This window comes from Mustela putorius, unplaced genomic scaffold, assembly GCF_011764305.1.
Source record: "Mustela putorius furo isolate JIRA1106 unplaced genomic scaffold, ASM1176430v1.1 tig00003853_pilon_pilon_pilon, whole genome shotgun sequence".
NCBI classification, from domain to species: domain Eukaryota; kingdom Metazoa; phylum Chordata; class Mammalia; order Carnivora; family Mustelidae; genus Mustela; species Mustela putorius.
Genome location: NW_025422005.1, coordinates 45495946 through 45514321, shown reverse-complemented (window position 1 = coordinate 45514321; position 18376 = coordinate 45495946). Strand labels below are relative to the sequence as shown.

Below are 18376 nucleotides of genomic sequence, written 5' to 3'. Positions count from 1 at the left end.
TTTTCTTTTGAAGATTAAAGAGTGTGGAATTTATGTGAATGTGCTAAAGGAAAGAAATGGACAGCCTGGGCTGGTGCAGTCAGGGACCCTTCTTGAAACTGGGAATTTGCTTTGAAATAGGTATCAATTTCTCAGCCTTCTACTCACTCATTGACGAGGTCAGTCATTCTCAAACCGTAGTGAGCGCCAAAATCACCGGGAGGGCTTGTTAAAATACAGAGCCCTGGGTCCTCCACCCGTTTCTGATTTAGTAGATTTTGGATGGGGTCCTGAGAATTTACATTCCTAACAGGTTCCCTGATCCTGATGCTGCAGTTAAAATCCACACTTTGAGAATCACCTTTCTAGCCATTTGGCATAAGACCATGAAAACTCCTGATGCCATGCTAGGGAGTTGAACCATTCAGCATTTTAGGCAAATAAGGGATATCATTGTATCCATAAAGTAGAAAGATCCTTCTGGGAGCAGTTTTGAGAGTGGATTGCAGAGGTGGGCCCTCCCCTAGATTTAAGAGCCAAAGCAGCGGGAAGTGATAGGTGGGAACCCAGTCGAACCCTGTAAGAGTGAACAGAGAGGAACGGGGCGGGGTGAGGGCTGCTCTGGAGCCATAACAAAGGCTCTTTGAGATCTGCAGGGTACAGGAAGGGGAGGGATCTGGGATGGCTCCAGGTTTCTAGCATCACAGACCGATTATATAGCTGTTCCGTTAACCAAGAATCTATATTTGTAAGTTTTAACATTTTAAATAACAAAACCCCAAATGCCATTTGTTATCAAGAAGGTTAACAGTAGTGTCATTGAAAACACACAGTTTTGGGGAACCAGACAAGTCTGAGTTCAAATCTTGTTTGTGATACTTCTTAGTTAGTCTTTGCGCCCTTCTGGACCTCAGTTCCCCGTAGGCAGTAATACTCTCAGCTGGGATGGCTACCTCAACATTCTTGGCTCTTCTCTCCCTGTTCTGCCCTCAGTCCATTGCCACCTCCACATATCTCCCTTCTGTAATTGCAGCACTGCACTGTGCCACCTTCTACACAAGTATTATGCCTGTTACCTTACCCTGCTGTCCCCCAGGAGATCATGCACGGCTCCTACGCAGTGCTCAGAAAACTGCAAACCACATCCTGACGTATGCATTGGCTGCTGTTTGCATAAAGCTTTGTTCTACTTACCATGTGATTTCATTTTCTCTCTGTTAATTACCAGGATATATTCATAAACGCCGCCCATCGATCCAGACGTTATGTAATGAGTGCCGTAGTCATTGATGAACTTGGCATACATGCCATAATTGTACTGCTCTGGGAGCTCCATTAATGACTGAAGCATGCCTTCATCCAGCATAATATTGTCCCTCCTCATCTTAAAATGAGCAGTCTGCACCTTTGTGGAAATTCTCATGAAGCTGTATGTCTGCCAGCAACCACCACCATGGAATAAGGGAAAAGAAGAAAGAGAGGCCATATTTTACTATATAACATAACGTGAAAGGTAGCATTTAGTAGCTGTGGGAAATATGTATATTTACATATAAACACATGAGCATAAATACATTATTAGTAGTCTATTTTACAAGCATCTGTGAAACACTGAGGTGTGCCTGGCTGTCTTTCCCATGCCTATGTCTCTGTTCTCACCGCCCCTGTTCAGGTGCCCTTCTCCTCAGCTCTCATCTGGATTGGTCCTTGCAGTGTGGTTCATGGTGCTGGTCACTCTGTTCTAGCCCCAGTCCATTGTCACCTCTGCATGCCTCCCTGCTCTAATTATGGCACTGTATGAAGCAACCTCCCATGCAAGCATTCAGTATCCAGTTACAATTATGCTTAGGAGTATTTTTGATGACATGGCAGGAAGCGCCAGCCTTATCCATTGATGTAACTTACTGAACAAATACATGTAGGAGCCTGTAGTCACTTGCATTGTGCTAGGAGCAGAGAATGTGATCTTGAATGAGAGAGAGGTCCCTGCCATGATGGATTTTATGTTCTAGTGGGAATCTTGCACTGTTAAGGAATAAAGTAAAGCAGGCTCCCGAGATAGTAAAAAAGAGGCAGGACTTGGGTCATATTGAGTTGGTTTAAGAGGCAGGGGATTGGGACACCTGGGTGCCTCAGTCACTTAAATGTCTGACTCTTGGTTTTGGCTCAGGTCATGCTTTTAGGGTTGTGAGATTGAGCCCCACGTCAGGCTCCACACTGGAAGTGGAGTCTGCTTAAGATTCTCTTTCTTTTCCTCTGTCCTTCCCCTGCTCAGGCTCTCTTGTGCGTGCACTCACTCACTCTCTCTCTCTCTCTGTCAAAACAAAAACAAAAATGATTAAGAGGAAGAGGGCTGTGTATGGGCATTATTTCCAAGTAAACCTTAATCCCAATGGATAGTGAAATTTTGAAAAGACCATCTGCCTTGAAAAAAGTCCCCATGACCATGTGATAGTCGGATCTCAGAACAATACTTTCCCTTCAGAGTGACAGCTGACTTGTGGCAAAGCTCCAGAACGTAATTTATATTGTTAAATAAGTTAACTTTCATAAGTCCTTCATTTTCATCATCCAGAATAATTTTTGAGCCCCAGCTAAATCCACAGTGCTGGTATCAATATTGCTGCGGCTTTTCGGTATACTTTGAATCAGTTCAGTAAATACCATTCGGGCTCCTGACGATTCCTCCATCCTCATTACTCCCTACGCTTCCTTCCCACCCTATGCATCCGCTGGTTGAAGGCCTTGCTATCCCGTTAGTGTGAGGCAATCTGTCATCTCCAGGCCTTTGCACACTGCTGTTTCCCAGGCCCAGAGCACCCCTCACTGACTCCCGCCTCTCTTCGTCAGGACAACCTGTATTAGTTGCTAGACCCCAGTCTAGGTGGATGGATGTCCCTTCCTCAAGGAAGCACTGCCTGGTCGCTCAGATTAGTAGGGAGTTAGTGGTGAACATTTGATGAACCAATGGATGATGGACGGAGCATACCAGTCCTCTAATCTATTCCGAAAAGCAAGGCTTGCTTCCGAGTTCTTCCCAACCTAGTTTACATGGCCTGGCTGTTTCTCTTTAAGACATTACTATTCTAAGTATTTCCCTGTTTGCTCCAGGTAACCATGAAAAAGAATGGGGTGAGGTGATAAGAGTTCTCCTCTTATCATTCAGTTTTATTCCCTTTGTGATGATTCTGTGTGTGAAAGCATAATAAGAAAAACAAACATGATTACCACTGATCAGACATTTCCAATTACCCAGGCAAATGCAGGTTCAATTACTACTGTACTTTTTAATACAATTAAGGTAATACATGTTCCGTGTAGATTATGGAATACTGTTTGACACAGGCATTATGCTGTAATACCTTCTCATTATACTTGTTTAACTCCTTCAAGAACAAAGAGCCTCGTGACCCAGATGCACCCACATCCACGGTCACAGGACTGCCTACGGGGCCCACACCTGCAGTCACTCCGGCCGACACTGATATGTCATTTTTTACTTTAGAAAGGAGGTCATGTGCATCTTCGTGCAGCTCTGAGGAGAGTCTGGTGTCTGCCAGAGCCTGAAAAGGAGCAAACAGATGTTAGCTTTGTACACACGGTTATATTCTGATTTGTGCTTAGTATTTAAATCTTTGCTCTGTAAAATATCACAAAGCAGATTATCATCGATAATTATGTTAAAAGGCTACTCCAGGGGCGCCTGGGTGGCTCAGTGGGTTAAAGCCTCTGCCTTCGACTCAGGTTATGATCCCAGGGTCCTAGGATGGAGCCCGCATCGGGCTCTCTGCTCAGCAGGGAACCTGCTTCCCTTCCTCTCTCTCTCTGCCTGCCTGTTTGCCTACTTGTGATCTCTGTCAAATAAATAAAATCTTAAAAAAAAAAAAAAGGCTACTCCAGGCATCCGACTGATGCTCACTCACGAAAATGCTGAAAATACGGCAGTTAGTTTAGGTATCGCTTAGTGGCAGTGCTGAAATATTTATTTAAATACGCACACACACACTCATGATTCTGATAAAATGCTATATTGTTCTGGGTATGGATTTTTTCCAATTGATTCGTCCTTCCCGTAGAGAAAGAGGCCCATCTCTGCAATGGAGGCATCCAGAAAGCCACATCTGGGTGCAGATCTGGGAGATAAGGAGCAAGGAAGCCGAGCCGGTGGGGGGCACTCTAGGCAGACTTATGCTCTCATGTTGCCCCATATGTGGGATTCTTTCATTCCAGGCAGGCAGTAGGCTTGTATGTCTCTGCCAGCTTGGACTGAGGCATGGTCCTGTGCCTGGCCTGAGCTGAGAAAGCAACGGTTAAGCACATGAGTGGTTTGCTTGGCCATCACAAGAGCATGTGTCTAGATGGAGCCTAATTAGTTTGGGTCCCAAGTGTCTGTGATGATGAGCTCCCCTTCCACCTTGGGACGGAAGCATAGCATAGGACTCTGTTGCTTTAAAGCGCTGAGATTTTGGAATCCTTTGTTGTGCAACATAGCCTCGTCTGTCTTGCCGGACACGTAATCCCCAGACCATCCTTGGGTTTAGGGGAATGGCGATGTCTGTGTCTTTCTCCTAGGCTTACCATAGGCTTGATGATAGTAGTGGAAGCCCAGTGGGTGGTGGGGGGACCCTATAAACCTGGCCTTGGCCTTCCCTTGAGAAAACTGGGGGAGGGGGAGTATGACTAATAATTGTCCATAATCCTTGAATCCTACCATCTCTCTGTAAAGATAGAATGCATATGACTACATGCGTGTAATGTGTATAATCTCTCTTCCCTTCTAAACGACATAGAGCTGGGCTCTGCCGAGCTAGATCTGGGTTTGAATCTTGTCTCTGCCACTTAGTGCAGTCCACCTTTCAGCCTGACACTTTATCCCTCTAAGTCTCTGTGTGTTTTTCCTTTCTAAAATGGGGCGGTGATCATCTCCACCTCCTTATATTGTTGTGAGATTAAATGAGAGGCTTTGTATGGAGGTATACGATCTGGGGCATAGTAAGCACCCAGGGATGTCTGTGTGTCCCTCTCACCCAGAGGGGAAGGGACATGGGAAGGAATGGTCTGGAACTGGTCATGAGCCATGGGGTGCTCTGGAACTGGTCATGAGCCATGGGGTGCTCTGACTGCCCAGGAAACCACAGAATTTTAGAGATGGAGAAGATTTAGGGATCATCCACATCTTGCAAACACTTCTCAACAGCAGAACCGTTCTATAAACAAAATCCCATATGGAAAACCAAGATAGGAAAGTTATCAGAGAAAGACAAATACCATGTGAAGCATACAGGAAAAAAGAGAAAAACAAAACAAGATTCTTAAATATGGAGAACAAACAGGTGGTTACAGAGGGAAGGTGGGGGAGGATGTGAAGAGAATTACGAGTACACTTATCATGATTGGCACAAGGTGCTGTATGGAGTGGTCGAATCACTATATTGTACACCTGAAACTAACTAACACTGTATGTTAACTGTACTGGAATTTTTTTAAAAAAGAAAGAAAGAAAGAAAGAGAGAGAGAGAGAGAGAGAGAGAGAGAAAGAAAGAAAGAAAGAAAGAAAGAAAAAGAAAGATGACCAGTGGGAAGCTGCCCTTGATGAGATGGGGACCTTGGGCTCAGAGCCCTGCCCAGCTACCTTCTGTCCTGATCCCCAATTTATACAGCGGGCCCAGGGAGGGACAGGGAGCTGCTCAAGGTCTCAAATCCTTCTATTCTAGCAAAGCACAACTGGAAATAGGACTAGCAGAGAACTGGACCTCGAATCTGTTTCATTGATTATGGAATGGAGCCAAGATGTGGCAGGTGGGCGGCCACACTTCGGTTCTGCCTCTCGTCGGCCCCGTCCTTGCCTGTCAGTTACCTTCAGCATGGAGCATGTGTGGGGGCAGACAGAAAGGGAGCTTCAGCCACCAGCAAACTCTGCAGGAAATAGAATAGAATCTCCGGAAGCTAGCAGTCCATGGCCAGCAACTGGCCTCTCTCCCTCCCCGCCCGCACCCTGCGGTGGCCTGTAAGTGCCCTGTGCAGACTTACCACAAAGTGGTACATGAGGATGTTGTACGGTTTCCGGAAGTACTTCTCATCCTCTCCATAGTAAAGATGCTCACAGGCGGGGTCATATCGAAGCTCCCTCCATTCCCCATTGTAGACTGTCTCACACTGGCCCCCAAAATACCTGGCATCATACACGCTCTGGGCTTCTTCCTGGATCAGGATATTGTACCTAAATCGAAAAGGCAGGCAGCTTCTGGGAAAGAACACTGGAAAAGCAAAGATGGCATCCTCTGGAAGATGTTACTGCTGGTCTAAGCTGTGGCTTCTCAAGCTGTGCTCTGCAGACTCCTACGGTTCCTCAAAGTACCTTAAACTTCATTTTGGTAACACTGGAAACCTGAGTGGGCTCAGCCAGGCCCCCCATTTCCCTTTGACCAAAGCAGCAAGCAGCTCCATCAGCACCTAGAACAGTGCTCCCATGAGAAGCTACTCTTAAAAGTGTGTTGTGTGAGTTACAGAGGAATGAATATGCATCATTATCAAAACTCCAAGCACAGAGCCCAACAGCCGGAGTCCATTTCCCAGTTCTGCTACACGTAGCTGTGTGACCTTGGGCAAATCACTTAACCTCTCTGTGCCTCAGTTTAGTCATTTGTAAGAAGCAGTTAATGCTATTGCTTCAGAGAGTTCAATGCAAGTTCAACATGGAAAGGAACCAGAAAGCTCTCAGTATATATTAAGTACTGAATAAATGTTGCTTTGCTGTTTTTGTTTGTACTGTTTCAGAAAAAGGCTCTGTAGGTTAAAAAAAAAGGTTTAACATATCGACTCTCCGTGCTAAGGTAAAAAGCTAATCCACAGAAAGGCCATTGTCTCCAGGACAGCATGGAATGTCAGAGGGTGCAATTTGAAAATCGTGGAGACTCCTGTTTAATTTCTAACTCAGTCATGTACTAGCTGTGTGAATCTGGACAGATTCTGGATGCATTCTGAAGCTTGTTTTCTGCATTTGAAGAAGAGAAATAATAAAACTACTTCTTGTGGGTTTTGTGACATCTAAATGAGAGTATTAAAGTGAAATGGAAGTGAAGTTGTAGTACAGATTAGGCGCTCCAGAAATGATACTTCCTCTCCCCTAGCCCAGTACTCTTCCAGAAACACTTTGCCTTGCTTCCCCCTCTGGGGTATTTCATATCCATCTGCCCAAGAATTGCATTTTAGGCCATAGATGGTTGAACGGTATTTAGGTACAAACAGTGTCACACAGGTGAAATACAGCTTTAATATTCTAAAAAAGAGAAGGTTAACTAAACAAAAGCATTTCGATTTGGTTAAGAGATCCAAGGCCTAATAATCAAAGCCTCTTATGGTATAGATAATAAAATGATTCCTTGTCTCTGCCTCTCAAACTCCTATTCAGCCTTTAAAACCCAACTTAAACATTGCCCTCTCTATCTGACTTTCTTTGATTATCCTGGACAGATAGTTGCTCCTTCCTCTGTATTTACATGGCATTCAGTGATTACCTGTTATATTGGTTCCTTCCTTCCATGAAGAGGCACAAAGGCAGAAGATAAGCAGGAGGTTAACTATGAATAAAACCTGCCTTTGAAGGAATAAATGGATAATTATAGAGCACCTGACATATAGTACAAATTCAAGGTATGTTACCTTTCTTCTTCACCTCTTCTCTCCGTCTCTTTCTTCATATTAATGGAAGTGACGTAGTAATAGCTATGGTGAATTGAATACACACTCTACCAGACATTTAGCATACATTAACTTTCAACCTCATGACAATCTTACAAATGCAGAAATTGAAGCTCAGAAAAAATTAGATAATTTGCCTATAGTCACAGCTAAATTTTCTTTGACACTAAAATCTGGGTTCCTTCCTTTCACTTTTCCCCTTACTTTTCTGTCTTTCTGCCCATTGAACATGTTTCTGCCTTTGGGTTATAAATACGGGCTCTCTGGTGGGCCAAACAAAAAGTCAAAGGAATAATTAGTCCTAAGATTATACTCTAACCTCTAAGCATAAAAGGTTATTAAGCCTAGGTACTCTTAGTAAAGCTGATTGCGGAACCCACCAGACTGAAAATGGAAAGATATAGAGAAATTCCACTTTTTGGAAATCTATGCAGAAATATTCACATGTACAAAGATAACATACAAGGATGTTCATTGCAGCATTGTTTATAAGAGGAAAAAATGGAGAAAATCTAATTATCCTTAAATAGGAAGCAGCCAAATAAATTTTCATGCAGTTATACCTTGGGAGAAGAGTCAGCAATTTTTTTAAAAAATAAAGGACCAGATATTAAATATGTTAGGCTTTATAGGCCATAGGTCTTTGTTGCAAATACTCAACTCCTGTCATTGCAGGGTGAAAGCTGTATCCCAATAAAACTTTAATTATAAAAACAGACAACAGGCTAAATTTGGCCTTGAGGCCATAGTTTACTGACCCCTGTTATAGAACACTGTGTTGCTTAGAAAAAGAATAGAAAATGTGGGGGGAAATCTTCAAAAATATATTATTAAGTTAAAAAAAAAGCAAGTTACACACCATATGTATAGTATGATCCCATGTATGTAAAATAGACTTATGTCTATCATGCACAATACCTATGGGCATATCTTCCATACAATATATATTGTCAGTGCATCGTTTACATGATCTGAAAGTCCTACACCAAATTGTTGACAGGGGTCAGTTCCAGGGAGAGAAGTGGGGGGCGTGACAGAGTGGAGTACAGGTTGGGGATGGCGAAGGAAGAGTTTTGGTTTTTACCTCAAACATGTATTCTTTAAAAAAAAAAAGATTTTATTCATTTATTTGACAGTGCACAAGCAAAGGGAGTGGTAGGCAGAGGAAGAGGGAGAAGCAGTCTCCCCACTAACCTGGGAGCCCAATGTGAGACTTGATCCCAGGACCTTGGCATCATGATCTGAGCTGAAGGCAGGAGCTTAACCAACTGAGCCACCCAGATGCCCAACATGTATTAATTCTATAGCAATAAATAAAAATCTAAAAACTAGAACATGCTTAAATTAAAAAAAGAAAAAAGAAAAAGGACCAGGAAAGGCTTCTGAGGTCTTGAGCAGAATGAAAAACTGCCAAGTGTCAGCTATTGGGAGTAGAGACGGGACCATCCTGCTGGTCAAAGCACACTCAGGAAGTACATTTCAATGCTCCTTTGACTCACATGAGAGCAAGGTCATGGTCTGTGATCTTTTTGCCAATAAAGAGGGAATTCTTTTTATCAAGTTAACACCTCACTATTTCATACTTCTATTCTGTTTAGCCCACATTCACTTTAAAAATCAACAAAATCCCTTTTTATTAGTATTAGGGGCTGCATTGTGTCCCCTTAACATTTAGATGTGGAAGTCTGGGACTCCAAAACCTCAGAATTTGACTGTATTTTGGTGACATGATTTCTATGTAGGAATTGAGTTAAAATGGGACCATTACTGGGCCTTAATCTAATATGCTCATGTCCTTATAAGAAGAGATTAGGGAGCACCTGGGGAGGGGGCTCAGTCAGTTAAGCAGCTGACTCTGGATTTTGGCTCAGGTCACAATGAGTCCCGGGATTGAGACTCCACGCTGGGCTTCACACTCAATGGGGGGTCTGCTTAAGGATTCTCTCTCTTCTTCTGCCCTACCTCTGCTTGCATGCGCTCTCTCTCTCCCTAAAATAAATAAACCTTTTTTTTAAAAAGAAGATGATGATGATGATGATGAAGAGGGACGCTTGGGCAGCTCATCTGGTTAAGCATCCATCTCTTGATTTCAGTTCAGGTCATGATCTCAGGGTCATGAGAAGGAGCCCTGCATAGGGCTCTGTGCCCCTCCCCCTGCTCTCTCCCTCTTAAATAAATAAAATCTTTAAAAAACAAAGAGAGATTAGAACCCAGACATCCATAGAAGGAAGGACAAGCCAAGGAGAATGGCATCAGAAGAAGCCAACCTACAACCACCTTGACCTCAGACTTTCAGCCTCAAGAACTATGAGAAATCAATTTCTGTTGCTTATAAGCCACCAGTGTGTGGCATTTTGTAATAGTTACCCAAGAGATAGTCACCCGAGTGGACCAGTATCCCACCTCAGGGAGACAGTGGGAGCTGCCTCACCAGACACATGGCAGTAAGATCTTCTTCTGTCCTTAAAATAATACTCGTGATTAAAGGGCAACCATTCCCTGCTCCCAAACAACCTGAGGGCAGGACTCACCCCAAGGCCACTTTCTCTGATCCTGGAATGGGGTCATACAGGGAGCAGTCAAATTCAGGGACCCTGGCATCTTCACAGTCATCCTCGTCAGAGCCGTCAAGGCAGTCATTGTCTCCGTTACACACCAGGTGGCGTTTCAGGCAGCGACCTGAGAGAAGAGAGGCTGTAGATGCTTCCAGAGCCTCCAAGACTCTCCCTCTCCCGGTGACCTGTATCCTTAGTCACCAAATCCATCCCACTTCTGAAACAGTCCCTCACCCCTTTCCATGATCATCTCTCCATCCTCACTCCCTCTTCCTTCCAGCCTCTCTGTCTCCCACCTGTAGCCTCGCCCCAAGCTCAGGCTCTGCAGCAGGCTCCTCTCTAAAACTCATGCTCCACGTGGCAGCTCCTGTGATCTCTCTAAAATGTCAACGTGGCCATGTCATCCCCCTACCCCATAGCCTTCTGTAGCTCCCATTCCCATTCTTCCAAATGCCGCAGTCTGGTCCCCAGTAACCTACCGGACCCATCTGGCCTCTCTTCCCAGAGCCCTGACCTGCAATCATTCTGCACCTATTGCTAGTCCTTAAATCCCTGGATTTGTTTGCACATTCTTGTTCTTAGCAAATTCATTGCTGCTTTCTAAGTCTCAGTTCAAGTGCTATTTTAAAGCCTGTTCTGACTTCCCCAACACAGATCAGGGCATCCCTGCCAGTGAGGGTCATTGGACCGTGGGCCTGTGCCCATTACACTGCCTATCACCCAGTATGGCCACCGACTCTCTGTAGGTCTCTCTCCCAAAGAGACGAGGAGTACCTCGAGGTCAGGCACATTATCTTTTCATATCCGGGTCACCAGCAGTGAGCACCCTGCCTGGCACATACATGCGCAGTCAACATTTATTCAATGAATGGGTGACTGAGTGAATTGTACCTTTTCTAAACAAGTCAACAGATATTCTGACAAACTCACATCAAAATTACTTGGGGTACTGGGTTGGCTTAAAATGCAGATCCCTGAACCCCATTCCAAACCTACAGAATGACAACTTTCGGGGAAGGGCTGAGCAGTCAGCCCTTTAACAAGCTCCTGGGTGACTGTTTTTCACATCTGGTCTGGTGGGGCACAGCTGTTATCCCACTGGATGCCACTCACCTGTCTCCTTACACAGGAAATCCTCTCCACACTGTGCTTGACTTACACAAGCTGTGGGACTGTGACAGCTGATTTGATCCCAGATGTCGCCGCTGCACATGTTTCCCCCAAACTTGTTGGGCTGCAGGAGGCTCCGGTGTCGGTACTAAATTGGATATTGAAGCAGACACTTGCATTGTCTATCAATCAAACAAGATTTGTGTTGGCGGATCTCAGCTCAACGTAAGGACTAACTGTCTAATGATTGAGAGCTGCCTAAAAACCTGTCTTCTGAAGGGATGAATGCTCCTAAATGGTGGCGTTAAGCCAGAGGGGGCAGGAATATAGAATAGGGCCTCCAAAGATCAAATGGAAACCTTGTTAGGAAGGATCTCCCCCCCTCAACCTTCAACCAGTTGGTACCTACCTATCTTTCATGACTCATTAGCGCACCTCCTCTACATATTCTAGAGTTCCGTGTGCCTCCTTCTCCTCTCACTTGTAAAATGAGGTTGTTGTTATCCCTGGTCTACTTACTTATTTACCTTTCTCACTAGTTTAAGAACAGTTTGCATGTAAGATGAAGAGTGGCGAAAGGAGGACCTTGTCTTACTTGGTTTCATACCCTTGACACTTGATCTATGGTCTATGCAGGAGGCACTTTTATAAGCTGTTTATTGCTTTCCCTCTATACCATTTCTTCTGGTCATGGCATCCTCTCTTTCCTTGGGACACATCTCATACGGTTCAGGTAGGGAGGAGCTCACCACTCAAGTTATGGGAATGCGTAGGTTTGAACCAGGTCCAGCCAACCAGAGCACCATATCTGCCAAATTGCAATGATTGGTTTAAGGTTTGGTTCATAACTCAACCTTAGAGCAATAATTATTCTCCCTGAAGGTTTTCTTTCAGAACTATTGGAAAAGATCGTTTCTTTTTGCTGAAGTTGATGGGAACGGTGGGCATCAAGTGGTCATCTAACCTACTATGTAGAAAGAGCCCATCCAAGAGATAGAGACAACATCTGAATCCCTGGGTCCAGCTTTGATTGCACACAAACAAACACCTGTTCAAAGAAGAACAGGACGAATAAAAATGCATACCCATCTTGGAGCTCTCTGGTTTCATGATACTGCTTTCTATATGGTGTACACCTTCAGGCACAGGTGTAGAAGGAGGAAGTTGAACCCTAAGATATGTGGAGATATTTCCCACCTTCAAGTAGCTAAAGTCTACTTGAGGAGATAAAATCGATAATAATAGGAAACATGCTGTGTGGAGAGTTCCATGTAGAGTGTCCACAAAGGGAACTTGCAGCACTATATTTTCTGCTCCTTCTTGCCTTGGCTCAGCCCTGAAGCTCCTCCTTTAAGACTGTTCATAACTGAGCAGGAAAGCAATAGTTTGAGCAATAAGGAAAGTGGGTTCTTAGCCCAATCCACCCACCCGGCATTCCTCCCCCCACTCCCTTCCTTCCTTCTCTTTTCTTTCTTCCTTCCTTTCTTTCTCTTCTTTCTTGTTTTGTATAGTTGGTGCACAATATTAAATTAATTTCAGTTGTACAACGGAGTGATTCAACTTCTCTATGTTTTAATATGTTCATGAGCATAGCTACAATCTGTCACCATACTATGCTATTACAGGACCATTGACTATATTCCCAATACTGTACTTTTCACTCCTATGACCTATTTATTCCATAACTGGAAACCTGTATCTCTCACTCCCCTTACCATTTTGCCCATTTCCTCTACTCCCAACCCTCTGGCAACCATCATTTTTTTCTCTGTACTTCTAGGTTTGGCCTGCTTTTTGTTTGTTTGTCTATTCCTGAATTTATTTCTTGCTTGCTATACAAAGTAGCAGTGCCTGGCACTTTGTGTCTCAGTTTCCAAATCTGTAGAATGAAGTGGTCAGCCTAGGCGACCTCACTAATTACAGTTACTAATGATTCTTTCACTTGTGTCCTGTAGACACAAGAGCCTGAGCATGAGAATTTAGACTGACTGGGTTCAGACCCCAGAGTCACTTACCAACCAAGAGCAAACCATTTACATTTTCTGAGTTCCTGTTGTCTAATGTCAAGTGAATGTGATGACCCCACACTTTGAAAGGGTGTTGTGAGAACTGAGTGAGAGAATGTGTGAGGAAAGCACCCAGCCCCATGTCTGGCCTTTCACTGGTGCTCACTGAACAGAAATGGTGTCTGCATCATTATCAGTGGAGTCTTTTCCAGCGGATTCCACTGGGTGTGTGTAGAACAGTACAATGTGGCCCTCTCTTTCCTCTTGCCTACTCCTGTCTCCACAATTTCTCATTAGTGAAGAGACAGAAAGGTCGGCAAAAAAAAAAAAAAAAAAGGTGAAGAGCAAGCCTGTCTGTTTGCCTTTCCTGCCTCCCCGTTAATAAGATTGTAAACTCAATGGGAAGAGATTATAATTAACGATCAGTTTGGGAATATTAGGATATTTTCATTCTCTTCCCACATCTTGCCAAGATGCAGTACATAAAGGAGACCTCAGCATATACTACAGTAGAGCCACGTCTTCTCACTCTTCATAAAGTTCACCAGAGTTTTAAGACCTGCAATTACCAGTATGATGGTGATGGTAGCTACCATTTTTTGAGGGCCTATTACTGGCTGGACACTTCACATTCTTTATCTCATTTAATCCTCACAAGTGGAGGAGGTTACGTGTCATTCTGAATTCCATTTGAAGCTGGGTTGGAACGCCAGTTCTGCTACTTACTGTCTGTATGTCACTGAGTAAATGACTTATCATCTCTGACCCTCTGTTTTCTCATCTGTGGAAGGAGAGATCTGAGAGTCTTGAGGAGACTAGTGATAAGCATGTAAAAAAGTCAGCACATTGGCCTGGTTCCTGGAATGCACTCACTAATAATAGCTATAACATCAGCATCATTTTTGTAGCCAGCTATTGGGATACTCCAGAAGGATTTATGGCTGAGTGTGGGGGGGGGGTGGATTACATAGCCACTAATATCACTTACAACTCTCTACAGGTTCATGGGGAGGCAGTGGAGTGAAATGGTCAGGCACATGGGCATTTGGGGATCAGACCGGCCAAGTATTGAGTCTAGACTGTGCCTCCTTCTTTATGGGTAACCTAACCAAAGGGACAATGGTTTCTATCTATCACACTTGGCTATGAAAGTCAACTAAGATGATTTATTAAAGCAGGAGCACAGTGCCTGGTATATAGAAATCATTTAATAAATAGTAACTATAAATGCTATCATCATCCTTCTTGTGGTTTCTGTGTTGGAATGCTGGTGCAGACACAAGGTTCATTCCCACCAACTCTCCATTTCCTGGGTTATTATCAAATAATGAAGACATTGCTCTGCAGAGAGGCTGGTGCAACTACTCCCTTAGGGACTTCTCCGTGTTGGTGCCTCTGTTGGTATCATTAAGACATAATTTTCTTTTCTAGCTAGTCGATAATGTTTCTCTCTAGAAATGCACATCTTTGGGCGATTTTGAGAGAAGGGGAAAAACATATTAATAAGAAGAAATTAGGGGTGGTCTTTTGCTTAAGTAATTAACAGAATTTAATGATTTTAAAGATTATTTTAGAGAGATGCGCTTTTTCGAGTCACGAAAGGAGTAATTCAATTCTGATTTAAATAGTAAACCATTCACCTGTGCTATCTATGTAAACTGCAACACATGAGGAAAAAATATATATCGTTTAGATGTATAATAAGTTAAATAATGGCCATGCAAAGAAATCAAGTCCTAGTCCTTGAAAATTGTAAATGTTACCTTATTTGGAAGAAAGGGTCTTTTGCAGATATTATCAAGGTTTTTGAAATGAAGAGATTATACTGAATTATCCAGGGAGGCCCTAAATGTCATCACAGTGTCCCTATAAGGGAAAGGCAGAGGGAGATTTAACACAGACACACAAAGGAGACCCACGGAAGAGGAGGAGGCAATATGGCCGGAGAGGCAGAGATTGGAGCATGGAGATCGACCGCAAGGCAAAGATCGCCAATGGCCACCGGAAGCCAGAAGAGGCAAAGAGCAGATTCTCCCCCAGAGCCTTCAGAGAGAGTGTGGCTCTGCCAGACTTCCGGCCTCCAGAATTGTGAGAGAACCCAGTTTGTGATAATTTGTTACAGCAGATTCAGAAAACTAACATAGGCTATCAAAGCAAGATGAGATTTTGGGAGCTAAATAACTTTGCAGCCTGCAGTCTAGGATTCCCTGGTGTATCTCAGAAACAGGAGAGGCAGAATAAATAATATCACGCTTAGGAGCTAAATAGACTAGGTCCAAATTGTGTTTCCAAATTGTAGGTCCAAATTGTAATGATTTTGAATTCCATGTGACTCTGAACAGCTCATCAGACCTTCACAGAGTAGCCCGGCCTCTAGCTGGGAAGTGGGCCTGGAGGCAGGAGAACCAACAGCACACTCTGCACTGCAGAAGCTCAAGGTGAGGGAAGAGTAGGTCTTGGGCAGCAGGAGTTGGTTGGATATTGAACATTTATTGCATGCCAGGTGCATGAAAAAAAGAGCCCATTGCATACCTTACTCATTTAATACTCAAAATAACTATATGCTAGGAGTACCACTACTGTTTCCATTTATAGATAAGGAATCATAATACATGGATCAAAATACATGTCCAAAGTAACACAACAAAGAAGGTGCAAAGCCAGAATCTAAACTGAAGAATCAGAGCATGAACCCTTGGCCTTGACAGTAATGTGTCAATACACGTGGTTTAGGCAGGGGTCTACCAACTGGGAGAGGTGAGAGCCTGGAGGTGCCTCACCCAGGATGCATCCAGTAAAAACATGTGTTGTCTGTAGAGATTTTAAAATAGTGATAAAATAGAATAGAAGTTGTTCTGCCTTTTATCATCACCCCAAGCCAGTAATCCTGAACAAGGTCAACTTGAATACCCCCTTTCTAGTATAGCAGAGTCCTCCCCAAGTCCCTCTTCCCTTGAGATGCCGCTGGCTTTAGTGACCGATTTGGACTATTCAAAACCATGTCAGCGGGCAAGATAGACTCATGTCTGTTCACTGGGTGTGCCAGTCTTTTCAATCCGTGAAAACAGAATCCTCAGGGACATTCTTGGGTTCATCTCAGATCCCCATGGTTCATTAGTCCCTCTCTATGACCATCCCTGGAGGGCAGCAGACTGACCACGACCCAGAGAGGCCAGAGGAAACAGTGTGCTCTTGTCTGAGCGGCCACCTCTCTGCCCACAAGCCATAGCATACGTATCTTTGGCAGTCTCGCCCAATAATGGCTTGTAAACAACATCAGAAAAAGTTTCACCATCCATGTGCCCATGGCTTCCAAATACCTATTTCTAGACCTGATTTCTCCCCAGGCCTCTAACTTTATAGACCTGTTTATCTCCATTTAAATGCCCAGTATGCCATTCAAATATTACATGGCCCCAAACTGGTCACAAATGTCTTACCTTTTTGTCCTGGCATGGTAGGCAGTCCGTCCACTCTGACCAGTGACTGAGCTGGCAGCTAACGGCTCTGGGACTGGAGTTCTGAACAGCCCGGCTTACTCTCCTAGAGACAGGGGAGACCTCTGCTTCAATTTTTAAGGCTCTTATCATGGTGCTTTTTAGTTTTGTTATAAATTGAAAAAGATCTTTTAATGTGAAGGTATCTTATTAATATGAAAACAGATTAATTTTTCCCCAGCTTTGTTGAGGTATACATGACAAGAATTGTATATATTTTAGATGTATGATGTTATGGTTTGGTATACATTGTGAAATGATTCCCACAAGCAAGCTAATTAACACAGCTATTCCCTCACATAGTTGTGTCTGTGTGTGTGTGTGTGTGTAGATCTAGAGATCTCCTCTCTTAGCTAATGTCAAGTACACAGTACGGTACTATTAATCATAGTCACCATATTATACATTAGGTCCCCTGAACTTATTCATTTACAACTGAATATTTTGATAATTTGACCAACCCCTCCCCCTTTGTGGCCATGATTCTATTCTCTAGTTCTATGAGTCACACTTTTCTAGGTTCCACCTATAAGAGAGATCATGCGATATTGGATTTCCCTGTCATTCTTATCTCACTTATATAATGTCCCCCAGGTTCATCCATGTTGTTGCAAATAGCAAGAGTTCCTTCTTCTTTAGAACCCATCAGATGTCAAATTTTTTAATCTTTTAAAAAATTTTTTTAAAAATTTTAAAATTCAAATATAATTAACGTACAGTATTATATTAGTTTTAGTATATAATGTAATGATTCATTAATTCTATACATTACTCAGTGCCCATCAAGATAAATGTACTTTTAATCCTCTTTATCTATTTCTCCCCTCTTCTCCACCAGCTCCTCTCTGGCAACCACCAGTTCGTTGTCTGTATTTAAGAGTCTATTATTTTCCCTTTTCCTCTTTTTTTTCTGTTCATTTGTTTCATTTCTTAAGTTTCACATATCAGTGAAATAAAATGTATTTGTCTTTCTCTGTCTGGCTTATTTCACTTAGCATTGTATTCTCTAGATCCATCATTGTTGTTGCAAATGCAAGATTTTATTCTTTCTTATGGCCAAGTAATATTCCGATATATACACACAACATCATTATCCATTTATCTATTGATGGACACTTGAGTTGCTTCCATATCTTGGCTGTTGTCAATAATGCTGCAATAAAACAAGGGTGCCTATATCTTTTCAAATTACTGTTTTCATATTCTTTAGGTAAATACTCAGTAGTGAAATTACAGGATCATATGGTAATTCTGTTTTTAACTTTTTGAGAAACCTCAAGACTGTTTTCCACAGTGGCCACACCAGCTTGCATTCCCACCAACAGTGTACAAGGGTTCCTTTTTCTCCACATCCTCACTGACACCTGTTGTTTCCTGTGTTTTTTATTTTAGTCATTCTGACAGCTGAGAGGTGATATTTCATCATGGTTTTGATTTGCATTTCCCTGTTGATTAGTGATGTTGAGCACCTTTTCATGTGCCTGTATGTCTTCTTTGGGGAAAAAAAAAGAGTCTGTTCATATCCTCT

At 43.1% G+C, this 18376-nt stretch overlaps 1 protein-coding gene across 1 annotated transcript in view; it reads right to left on the bottom strand.

Moving 5' to 3' along the window:
* Positions 1-18376, bottom strand: part of C8A (complement C8 alpha chain) — a 65177-nt gene that overhangs the window by 31473 nt on the left and 15328 nt on the right. Inside the window, exons 2-7 of the mRNA XM_004751622.2 lie at positions 16792-16894; positions 11349-11493; positions 10212-10359; positions 6010-6199; positions 3342-3542; positions 1174-1414 (exon numbers count right to left, since the gene is read on the bottom strand). Of these exons, the coding sequence (XP_004751679.1) occupies positions 1174-1414; positions 3342-3542; positions 6010-6199; positions 10212-10359; positions 11349-11493; positions 16792-16894 (1028 nt within the window). The remainder of the gene's footprint in view (positions 1-1173; positions 1415-3341; positions 3543-6009; positions 6200-10211; positions 10360-11348; positions 11494-16791; positions 16895-18376) is intronic.